General features: G+C 41.7%; 1 protein-coding gene across 4 annotated transcripts in view; it reads left to right on the top strand.

Annotated features, from left to right (window-relative positions):
• The window catches only part of TRAPPC8 (trafficking protein particle complex 8), a 50,642-nt gene continuing 44,548 nt past the window's right edge, over window positions 6,286–12,379 (top strand). For all 4 annotated transcript variants that reach the window (XM_021388849.1, XM_021388848.1, XM_021388847.1 and 1 more), the window contains exons 1-2: window positions 6,286–6,621; window positions 12,052–12,246. In XM_021388849.1, coding sequence (XP_021244524.1) covers window positions 6,288–6,621; window positions 12,052–12,246 — 529 coding nt within the window. In that variant the 5' untranslated portion in view covers window positions 6,286–6,287. The remainder of the gene's footprint in view (window positions 6,622–12,051; window positions 12,247–12,379) is intronic.

Genomic DNA, 12,379 nt, shown 5'->3' with positions numbered 1-12,379 from the left:
AACAGAAAAATTATACTTCTCTGTTCAGTTCTAGTTCCTAACAGTGTAGATGACTCTCTTGTAGGCACTGTGCTACCTGGAAACTGCTGAAAGAATTTTGTAGACTGGATCAACTGATGCTTTTTGGCTTGTGGGCTGAGTGAATGCAACTCTTCACCCATAGAAAGCACGTTATACTTCAGTTACATCTAAAATCATGTCTTCATATGAACCCAAAGCATGCATGCTTCTCATCCAAACAAAAAGAATGAGAAAGTTATATCCTGTGCGTTGTCCCCGCATGCCCATTTCACACTAAGGAAGGTTTCATCAGCTCCCTGGGGATTCTGCAGATGGCTGAGGTCGCTCACAGGCCAGATTTCCTTTGCAAGGCCTGGTCCCAGCTCCTGCCCTGAGCCACTGCTTTCTTCTGTTGGTGCAACTCTGGCCAAGTGGTAAGCTGGAGCACTTTTTAAAAACAGGGTTAATTTTTCACATCTTAGTTCTTTTCTCCAGACAGTCGTTCATTGTACATCTGCTTGAGAAGCAGTGCCAGATTTATGGAGGTGCAAAGAGGACAGCAGTGTTTTTTTGTTTGTTTGTTTGTTTTTAAATCAGTAAATGAGGCTTAAGTTGGCTTGAATTACTTTGCGAATCTACTCCGTAAGTAGATATGCACATGGTGGATTCTTAGATAAATAGGAACACCCTGTAGTTATTTTTACTGCTGATTTGATTTAGCTACAACTAGGGTTGAAAGAATTATTAAAATGAGTGAAACTCACAGGTTTTACATGCTATTTGGGCTGTTTCAAGCTTTCCCTAAACTCTCCAGACACACAAAATGCAGGGCACATGGAACTTAAAAGAACTTCTTCCAAGAGAAATAGGGTCGTGCCCTTTATCCGAAAAATCTCTGTGTTTCTCTCCGTATCCTCATTTTTTTTCCCACAGAAGTAATGATTTACACTCACAGGGAGTCTAAACAGAGTGCTTTCAAGGAATAATGCAGACTCAAACAACAAAATGTTGATTTGAAAATATTACTTGTCACATCTTTTTGCATACAATAGAGGCTGTTTTTTTTTTAATTTGCATTTCTTTCTCCTCAGTTGGCCTGAGGCGTGATAGATTAATTGCATCTGCCTGGCTGTTAGGACTGTTAAATACTAGTAATCTTGAGATGACCTTTCTGCGGCTGTTTAATTTCTTGCAATGTATTAAAGTATGTTTTGCAGTCAAAAATTCCACCATTGCTTTAAATACTGATTCTTTTTTTAAATGATGAGGAAAAGTTTGTTTAATCTGTTTGCTTGGTTTGGTCTATTTTATTGATTGATTGATTGATTTGTAATGTTCTGAAAAGTAATCTGTTTGTGGAAAGACAGGAGATTCTTATCATACAAAACACAGGAAATCTCAAATTGATTTTATCCCCAGGAGTAATATCTGGTGAACAATAGAAAATGGCCAGTATTGTTCTGAGGCATTTATTATTATTGTAGGATTTTGCACTACGTAGAGCTTTATTTACATAACCAAATACCTAGGAAAAATACCCTTTGCGATCCAGGAAATAGTTGATTGTTAAGTGAGAATCTACTGTTTGGATCATTTTCGCCTTCTCCTTATGCCTCCAACAGTAATTACTTAAATATGTAGAAAAGGAGAACTAGAAAATCTGTTTGAATAAAACAATAGCGTAGTGCTATTCCCTTTTCAGAGAAAGATTCCTGTTAAGAAACTTTTGCAAGTTCCTCTGTATTAAGCACATTGCTGTTTGACTCAAAATATTAAAATTTAACTGAATAGCAAAAATTTATAAGTTCAGCATCTCAAGTCTTTTAACAAAGCTCACACAAATAACATGAAAAATTTTAGCTTCCCTGTGGACTGGAGTAGCAACAACACATATGCTAGAAATACAGTATCCGGTCTTGAACCACAATCAAACCTGACTATATTAAAAGCTACAGCATGTAGCTTAAGGAAATTATTTGTTCTGCTATCTGTCAGTTCTAGACACAGCGTGTCAAACTTAATTTTTGTCCCTGTGTGACTGGCACAAATCCAGGATCTTGTATATATGTGTTGCTACCTTCCTAAAGAGAAAGTGAGGCTGCAGCACTGTTTCTGAAATTCATCCCCACCAAGATGCATCGATAGAACTGTTACCTCTCCCACAGTGGGCAGCAGGCTTATTGATGCTGGTCGCTCCAGACTGGCTGAGGTTTGTAGTTCTGCTTTGTCTTGAAGTAAAAAACAAAGCAAAAACAAAACAAACCCCAACGAACCAACCCCCCCCCCACCCCCCCCCCCACCCCCAATAAACTAACAACAAACTTTACCTCTTCCTCCATCTCACCTTTATGGTTGCATGAGCTGTACCTGTGTCTTTCACATACGCACATAGGACATAGATTGTCCTTTCTTGTCCCATCTCTAAATCTACAGACTCTTCAATGTGAGGGCGTGATTTTGCAGCACTAAACATGTGCCTGTGTGTGTGCAGGAGCTGCAGGTGCTGGGGCGGTGGCCTTGGCCTCAGCTTTGGTGGGGAGCAAATCCACAGCCCAAGCTACTGACCCAGCTGCCTGATGGGGACCTGCTTGCAAAATCACCTTCTAATGACTTCTGTCAAGTACGCTAAATTGTATCATTTTCCACACATGCCATGGTAGGGTCCAGTGCACTGTAATTTTTTTGCAAGCTTAACTAAAAAGCTTCAGGTCAGGATACATGTAGTGTTTTGCTATATAGCAAAACATACAAAAGAGAGCTTATTTCCATGCTTAGCAAGGAAAAGCAATTTGTTTCCTTTAATTTTAGAGGACTTTGATGTGACTTTATCTCAGATGATGAGCAGATATAGTATGTTCATGACTATATCACTAAAATCTGAAATCACAAATCTGCTTGACAATGCATTTTCGATGCTAGTCTCCACATACAAGTTCTGTATTTATTGCCTCAAGGATATCTTTTTTTCATTAGATTGCTCAAATTTGACATCACTCTGAGAGCTAAGTACAGTGAAATCAGAGTGGAATCTAAGGAGTTATGATTTGGGGATATTAGTTCAAATGGTGCCTAAGCACTGGAGACTGACCGTCTATACTCTCATTTGCTCTGCTTTATGACTCTCCTTTAGGCATAGCTGGGCAAACCTTACTGATTAACCACTGAAAACCATGAAGGTTTGCCCTTCAGCTTCAGCCAGCATATCTGCAGGTCTGAGGATTGCCTGAGTGCAAGCTGGGAGCACTGTGTTACAGTTACCATGGGTTTGGTATGCACTTGTGGCCATAGCATCATTCTTACTGCTTTGCTGTGTAAAATCTTCCTTCAGATTTGCTTTATCCCTATCTTTTTAGAAAACATGAGCTGATTCAGCATGGGACAAGTTGTTCTTTCTTCTAGCTCCATGTTTTTTGCAGAAGGGCATTTCAAGATCTTTTCCTGATCTATGGAAGGCAGAGAAACTCAGAGGTCTGCTTATGAATAGCAGCAGCAGAGACCACAGCCTCAGGTACCACAGCCTCACTATGGCAACAATCAATCTTCCCTAGCAGTGACACTGCTGCAGAGTGGCTAACACAGAGGATTACGTTGTCTGGGATGCTTGTGAAAGCCATAAACAAATCCCAAAGTGGAGAAATCAGGTTTCTGGACTAACCTTGAGGAGTCACCACGTGACAGCTAACCAATTGTATATCTACACCGAAAACTGATTTGCAGTGATTTGTCTATGTATCAGTTTGGTTTATTAAAATAATAAAATTTTTGAAAATAGCGTCTTGCATGATTTTAGCTAAAACTTGAAATCTCACTTCAAGTTACGCTGGAGTGACTTGCTGTGTAAAATACCGCTTCTGTAACTCTGTAGAAGCTTGAATTGGGCAAAACTTCAAATTTTGCCTTTAAGTTTCCAGGCAGTTGGGAGTCTATAAGATTTCAAGGGTATAGTTTAACTTGTAACTAACTTATAGGGTCATAGACTTATTCTATATTTGAATAACTGGAAATGAAAACATTGGACTCAACTTCAGGTTACAGCATTTATACTCTTTGTTCTTTGTGTTAAATCAACACAATAATACAAACGTAATTTGTTTAACAGGCAAAAACAAACCAAAAAAACCAAACTCTCTCAAAAAAATATTCCTTAGCAGCAACTCAGTGCAGCAGGAAGCTACTGCTCCCTGGCTATGCCATCTGCACAAAGGGCTCACAGAAAGAACTTCTAAGTTCAGTCTTCTCATGGAAGAGAGTGAAAAATCAAACCTGCCACAGCAAAGCAGCAGCAGAAGAGTAGAGCCTATGCAGTTTCCAGTCCATTTTTTTCAATAATGCTTTGTCTACTTGTTTCTTTGTTTTTTTTTTTACAATTGAGAGAGTAGACATATTTTTGTCTCCACAATTTTTTCTTGTTCTGCTCTATTCAAGACACTCTTTTTTACTTATTCATTCTCTTTTTTCCATTCCTGTATCTAGACATCCCTGTCCCACCCTATCACAATACACAATCTCACTTCTTTCCCACATAACCTCACTTCTGTTTCTCCTTTGCAAAAAAGCAGTATTTTCAGTTAAATAATCCAGATGGCTAGAACTTGGATTTATGACATCTTATCAGCCCCTCTGTACTTCTGTCAACTGTTGATCATGTGTATTAGTAGGCTGACTTTAAAAGCAAAATTTTGTGCCCAAATTGCCAGGCTCAGGAATGATAGAAGTAATTAAAGATGATATATTACGTTTCTTCTGATGTACCTTCTGCCTTGTAAATAATGTTATTTAAATCCCCTGACAGTGCTATTTTTAGCGAACAGATCTGGGATACAACACCCTGAGCTACTCTGTTCCTTGAAGTTGGGGTTGTTTATCTCTCCTTGGTAGAGCAAATAAGCCAGGTGCTGAATCAAAGGTTCTAAGCCATGGGAAAACATGGGAAGTGAAACTGAACCTCTGCTAAAAAGGCATCAGAATGTTCAACATTTAAAAATAGCTTTCAGTGTCAAATCAGATGTCATTAGGATTGGGACTTTTTTGTTCCATGTCAATCTACCAAATGTAATCCGTGCACTGTTCTGAAGCACAGGATTAAGCGGGATGGGGGAAAAGCACCGTTGTTTCATTATGCCAGGTGGAGGTTCCACTTTATCTCTGGAAACATTATTTTGGAATATCTCTTTGGAGAGTTTCCAAACATGCACAAGCCATAAATATTTGCAGAATGTTAGCCTTTGACTTGTCTTAGTATCTATCAAAACCAAAGTATTTTTTATGCAATCTTGAGTAGCTTTTGGATAACATTTCCAGGATTAGCTGTTGAACTGTGCCCAGAAGAGAGGCATGAAGATGATTGGAGGGCTGAAGCACCTCTCCTATGAAGACAGGATGAGAGAGCTGGGGTTGATCAGTCTGGAGAAGGCTCCGGGGAGACCTCACTGTGGCCTTCTATTACTTGAGCAGTTTATAAGCTGCAGGGGGACCAACATTTTACACAGTCTGATAGTGACAGGACAAGGGGGAATGGCTTTAAACTAAAAGATGGGAGATTTAGGTTAGATATAAGGAGGAAATTCTTTACTCAGAGGGCGGTGAGGCACTGGCACGGCTGCCCAGAGAAGCTGTGGGTGTTCCATCCCTGGAGGCGCTCACGGCCAGGTTGGATGGGGCCCTAGGCAGCTGAGCTGGTGGGCAGCAGCCCTGCCTGTGGGAGGGGAGATGGGACTGGGTCTCTACAAGGTCCCTTCCAACCCAAACCATTCATGAGCCTATGATTCAAACCTGAGAAGCAGTGAGCAGCCTGGGCTATTACAGCTTTTTTCTCCTTGCTGTCTGCGTTGAATTAAAAACCATTTTTTCATTCAGAGAGGAAGCACCTGACACAACCAATACAGATGGGTGAATTCACACAAATTTCCTAATTTCCGAGTTTGCTAAGGAAGACAGATATTCTTTTTCCAGATCTTTTTTTTTTTTTTTTTTCAGTTTTCAGTCAGGACGCATTCATTCTGCAGCATCGACAACAGAAATAACCTCATCTTCCTTTTGCTTTTTAAAAGATCACACACACTTAGAACCAGAGAATATCCCTGACCTCCGCCAGCGCCAGACCCCGACCGCTGCCCCGGGAATCCCCCAGCACACAGGACCCCGTCGCCAGCTGTCAGGAGGCGGCGCTCGGCGGCGGCTTCCGCCCCGTCGGAGCGCACCAACAGCCCCGCTGTGCGGGGGTGCGCGCCAGCCGCCCCGCGGCCACCGTCGCCTCCCCCCCGGCCCCGCCCCTCGCGGCCAATCACATGAGCGAGCGCGGGGGCCGCCGGGACGGGCGCTACCCGAGGGGCTCGGCGGAGGCGCGACATGGCGGCGCGGGCCGTTTGCTGAGCGCTCGGCCGGCGGCGGCATCGGCGGGAGAAAGCGGAGGCGCGGCAGAACGAGGTGACGGGTTCGGGTCGGGCTCCCCGACGGCGGCGGCGATGGCCCAGTGCGTGCAGTCGGTGCAGGAGTTCATCCAGGACTCGTTCGTGCCCTTGGTGGCCGCGCTGTGCAGCGAGGAGGCGGAGAGGCTGACCCGCAGGAACAACCTGAGCTTCGCCGAGCTGGTGAAACCTTTCTGCCGCCTCACCTCGGAAGGTCGGTGCCGGCCGTGGGGGCGGGGGAGGCGGCGCCGCTCCCTTCCTCCCGCGGGGGCGAGTGACAGGGCGGGGAGGAGCAGCCTTCCCCCGGCGTGCCGGTGCGGGCCCCGGGCGTACCGGGCTGGCCTTTGGCTGAGCTGCTTTCGTTTCTTTGTTTGTTTGGTTTTTTGCTCTGTGGAATCTTGGAAGTTAGGCTTTTCCTGGAGACATCGCAAAGGGCGGCAGGGTCAAGGGGAAGGGTGCCTGTACACCGAGCTCGTCCAGGCTGCTGTCTGCCTCATGCTTGGGGCCGGCGCTCTGGCTGTGTGCCTTGTTGCTACCTAGCTTCTGAAACCGTGGGTGCTCTTACAGCTGGAATCGCAACTGGCGTTCTGGAAGGCGTTTACACGGGTAGATAGAGATAGGACAAGGGGGCATAGTTTTAAACCAAAGGAAGGGAGATTTAGATTAAATGTCAGGGGGAAGCTCTTTACTGAGAGAGTGGTGAGGTGCTATAACAGGTTGCCCGGAGAGGCTGTGGATGCCACATCTCTAGAGGTGTTCAAGGCGGGGTTGGATGGGGCTCTGGGCAGTCTGGTCTAGTACTTGATCTGGCAGCCCTGCCTGTGGCAACGGGGGTTGGAACTTGATGAAACCTTGGGGTCATTTCCAACCCAAGCCATTCTATGATTCTCTCACCTGTTGTTTTGTCGCGTGTACTTCATTGATGCTCCTGTGCGTGAGAGCTGAGCAGGCAGAAGGGGAGAACTGAACTGGTTGTATGGCATAGATAAAAACAACCATATAAAATCCCAGAAAAATTAGGAGTTGATCACTTGAAGAAAAAATCACTTTCTTTAATATGTAAGACAGGTAATAACTTAATCTAAGCTATGCTTTTCAGTCCACTGTTTATCAGAAAGGAACTGCAGAACTGCTCATCAGTGTAGCAATGCAGTGGCTTTTGTCACATTAGGTTTTTGGCAGGCACTTGGTTCAGAGAGACTTCAGTTTTGTGTCTTCTGTTGAGAAAACAGAGCAAGAAGATGAGGATTGTGCTGTCTCTCAAGCTAGGTGTTTTGTGTTGTTGCTTAAGTGAATGACAACAACTTGAAAGCCAGTATGTGTGAAAGTTTACCTTTATTTTTGTGGCAAGCTTTGAAAACATAATCGTATTTAGGCATTACTTCTCTAAAGATGTTTTTTCTTTGTCTAGCAACACTCATGAGCTATGTGGAATGCAGTGCAGTTTAAGTAAAAACAAAACCACAAAGGCAGATGTTCAGATCCTTGAAGCTTTTAAGTTCCTGAAATTACTTAAACATCTGTTTTGGTTCTTTGGTTAAAAAGTAGTGCATGTAGAAAACAAAACCAGGCAGACTGCTCAAAGTGAAGCATTCATTCTGAAGGATGCTTAGTTTTCTTGTTGCTCAGTTGTAACTATTTTAGTTCTGACTGTTGTAGCAGTTAAGGAACTTTCAAACTTGGATCATCCTCAGTATTCCAATGTAAGTGCAGATATCTATACCATATCAGTGCTTATAAACGGAACCATTGTTCCTCCTGTTTTTATTTTCTAAAGGAGATGGTTATGGCAAAGTTTAAATTCCCTCAATGTGCTGCAAGACTTAGATCTTGTTAGTTGGGGTACTGATACTGTTTTTCCGTATTCCTCTGTAAAGTTGTGTAGGAAAGCTCTACTGTTTAAATTGTTTTTTAACTCATAACTTCTGATATTTCTGTGATAGGTGTTCTGTAGGTTCTGTAGTGTAATTTAATAAATAAACACGCTTGTTTTTATTTAAATCACTGTGATACAGTTTTCATTTCCTAATCTCACACCTGTGCCTGTCATGAGGAATGTTTGGGAAGGGGCATCCTTACTGTTCTCTCTAAGCTGCCTAACTGCCAGTGAGAACTACCCTTTTCAAGGCCTGACCCAGGCTGGGAGGACTGAGATGCTGAAGCTTGGAGCAGTGAGTTTGTGGCCACCCTGCTGTATGTGCTGTCACAGTCAGTGTTCAGCACGCTGCTGGCTGGATTGCAGTTACTCACTCGAAGTGTGACTTCCACTGTCAGCTTCTTCATGGAAAATGCATTGCTGTGTGCAGTAAGCAACTTCTCATGATGAAAGCTGGGGTGCGTTTGAGGGTAGGCAGATTGGTACTAGCTGCTGTCTTCAGGCAGAGAACTAGTTAAGTGCAGTAAAATCATTGTAGAGTTTGCACAGTGGTAAACAATTGATCTTCCAAATACAAGGAGGTCAGTGACAGGAAAGCATGCTTGTTGCAGTCTGCACAATCACTGTTGCATGAATGCTGCAAGCCGTATCCCACGTGTGAGACTCTGGGAACAGTAGAAGGTTTTGAATTGCTCTGTGATAGTAGGTTAGGCCAGGCATTAACTTTTTTCCATGGTGTTTTTCATTCCCAAATGAGAGAGGCATCATATAGCACAGCAGATTGCGTGCATGTGCACTTGCCTCCAATGACTGTGTTTTACTATTTATGATTGTTTTGCTGTCTTCAGTTTTAAGCACTAATTTTCTTAATACAGATGGAAATAGGGCGCAGTTTTCATATTAGTAGTTCTTTCTTTTCCTAGTGGTGACTTCACTGAATTTGTAACAAACTCTCTCTTGTACTCATGTAGGTTGTTAGAGTGGGTATGTTAGTTCTTGAACTCTTCTGTAATTTGAAGAGGTTGTTTACTGGTTTGCTACTGTGTTCTTACCCTAGTTACAACATAAATTTTTCTCTGTAGTATAGGATTTCTGTAATGAGCCAAGGGCTGCGTGTTCATCAGGGCTCTTCCTCAGGGGAGGAAATGAAACTCCTGATCTATGTGCAAAACTGTTTTGATGAACAGAAACTAAGCTGAACTTTCTGCTGTGCACTTATCACTCATTCTTCAAACATTAAGAGATGTGAAGGCCCAGACTGCTGCTTGGCTGTTCAGGTAGTATTGAACCACGTGCTTCTTTCTGTTGCTGAGGCCAAGGAGATCAACTAATTTCAAACAGAAGCCCACAGACATATGCGGTAGATGCAGCGGGCCTCTGCGCTAAGTACTAATCTACTGATGAACTTCTGCCCCTGAATGACTTGATAGATTGCAAGGGTGTTTTTGGCTACATCAACATAAGCAAGTAGTGATGTTAGGAAATCCTGAGTGCAGGTTAAGAGTGCTTCTTAGTGTAGTAGTGTAGACACTGATAATTAAATTACTTTTTTTATTGAATGATAGATTAGTAAAAAAAAAAAGGGGGGGGGGAGAGAACAACTTTATTCTTCCAGCTAAGTTTTGATTTTAGACAAAAACAAAATCCCAAACTTACTTTCTTAAAAGTAATAAGGTGTATTACAAAGTGCATTGTAGATTTTATACCTTCACATTTATTCTCGAAGCAGCAGTATTTTAACTGCCATGTTTGTTGGTGATATTTGCGGGCTAATCTAACAAACTCATTTTGCGTAGGCAAATTTTATTTAACAGAGCACCTCATCTTTTTTTAAGGTGCTCTAAAAAGGCTATGTGGACTAATGCTGTCATGGTGGAAGAAGTAGCGTACACTTCAAGGAGCAAGTGCTGCTTCAAAATAGCTTTAGTTACTTTTTAACCAAAGCATTTTTCCCCTTGAAGAGTAAAGGGGAACTTCTCATAGCTGTCTGATTCTGAGCCTTAAATATGAAAGTGTAGTGGGAAGGCTGTTTGTTTGATGAGCTTAGTTTGATGTTAGAAATTCTTTTCATGAGTGTTTTAGTCAGCGCTTGAGTTTTCTCAGCTTCTGATAGGAAAGGTGTTCTAGTGCACGTTATTACTTTGGATAAAATTCTTTCTGAAATCTTGTTACATATTTCCTTCAGAAGTCTACAATATAAGATTTTTATTAGGGATTAAGGCAAGAATTCTGAACATCCAAGTATGTTCTTTCTGTTAGTTCTTAGGATTGCATGTATGCCAAAAGAGTCATCTATATGCTGTGTGTGGATTTGTATAATTCCAGTAGCTATTCTGTTCTAGGAGGGACAGCAAGAATGAGTTTTCTTATTGCTGCACTGGTAAAGACAAATTGGTTTCTTAGTTCTGTGTCCCTGCTGGTTCCTCTTACATTTAATCTTTTCAGTAATCATGTGGCTGTAGTGTTAATAATTTGAGGATTAATAATTCATCTATCTGATACGGTGGGGAGAAAAATCTACAATTCTGCAAATGGAGCTGTGCATTTCCAAGTCATATGAAGCTGAAATTATTGCTTCTGGTAAAATGTAATGCTGTCTGTAAGATACAAAAGAGATTGTAGCCCAGTCATCTTTCAGAAAGGAATCAAAGAGCTAGACCTTAACGCTGGAAGGTGGGCCAGATAGGTAAGTGTAAAAATTAACTTTCTTGTGAAGGGTTTTCTTGCTTTTTGGGAGACTGAGAGGTCTTCTGACGCTCACTCCCATACTCTCCCCTCCCAAAAACAAATGAACAAAAAAGCAAACAGAAAAAAAAAACCAGAAAACCACAAAAGAAAAGCAGGAATGTAGCGATTAAAAGTAATTCCATATTATTAGAGGAAGAAAGTGTCGTTTTTGCCTGTGATGGTTTAGCTTTCAATATATGGAAAACAAAGGAAACTACGTATATGCATTTGTATGCCACTTCAACATTAACGTTCTGAGAAATATTCTTGTTTGTTAATCATCTTTGCTGAACTTTGCTGACTTGTTCTTTAGGCTTGGCACTGGAATTCAGATGCTTGGTTCTATTTTTTTTTTTTTCACGATGTTCTCTGTCTGGTGGATTTCTTAGAGAAGTCTGTAGAATCATAGAATGGTTTGGGTTGGAAGAGACCTTAAAGATCATTTAGTTCCAACCCCCCTGCTATAGCCAGAGACACCTCCCTCTAGACCAGGGTGCTCAAAGCCTCATTTAGTCTCTCCTCCCCAAGAGAGAAAATTTTCTGGGGGATAAGTAACACAAAGCTCAGACAGCATAAACCATGGATTGCTGTTAATGTAAGGCTCGTTTTAATAGTGTATCTGCTTATCTTTTGGAGTATTGTTTATTGGCAAACATCTACTTAACTTTCTCTATACAACAACCTCTCTGTGCTAACTTAAACACTTGTTGTCTGTTTGTGGTTCTTGCATAAAATTATGTCCATGGACACTTTACGTGTGTTGTCAGGGTGTTGTTTTTGTGGCTGCATGCAATAATCCACTATTTCATGCAGACTTCTGCATGATTTTGAAACCAGTATTTAGTGCTCATATCATTTCCTTCTGGTTTTAAACACTCATTTAAAGGTGATCCCTACTCTGTTTTTTGATACTCAGATATTATGGACTGAGATATTAAACTGATAGTGAAGTTTAAAGGAGAAACCTCTAAGAAAGTTTGCTGGAGAAATGCTAATTTATGGTAACTATTCTAACAACGATACTCCAATTTTTTCTTCTAGTTCACATGAGAGATCCTAATAATCAGCTTCACATAATTAAAAATTTGAAGATTGCTGTCAACAACATCATTACTCACCCACCTCAGCATGGTGCCATTCGAAAGCTTCTGAATGATGTTGTGTCTATCAGTCAGCCTGCTGAAGGACTAGTAGCTAACGTAATCACAGCTGGAGATTATGATCTCAACATTAGTGGTAAGTAATGATACCGTATTTTTCTGTAATTCAAATTAGATTCTACTGTAAGGTTTCTAATCTTGCTATCAAGTTTGTAGCATACAGTAAAGTTGCTTTGAGGATTGATCAGTTTTGATAATTGAAGTTTCAG

The sequence above is a fragment of the Numida meleagris genome, chromosome 2 (assembly GCF_002078875.1).
Source record: "Numida meleagris isolate 19003 breed g44 Domestic line chromosome 2, NumMel1.0, whole genome shotgun sequence".
Taxonomy (NCBI): domain Eukaryota; kingdom Metazoa; phylum Chordata; class Aves; order Galliformes; family Numididae; genus Numida; species Numida meleagris.
Note: the sequence above shows the minus strand (reverse complement) of the source record. Positions and strands in the feature narration are given on the sequence as shown.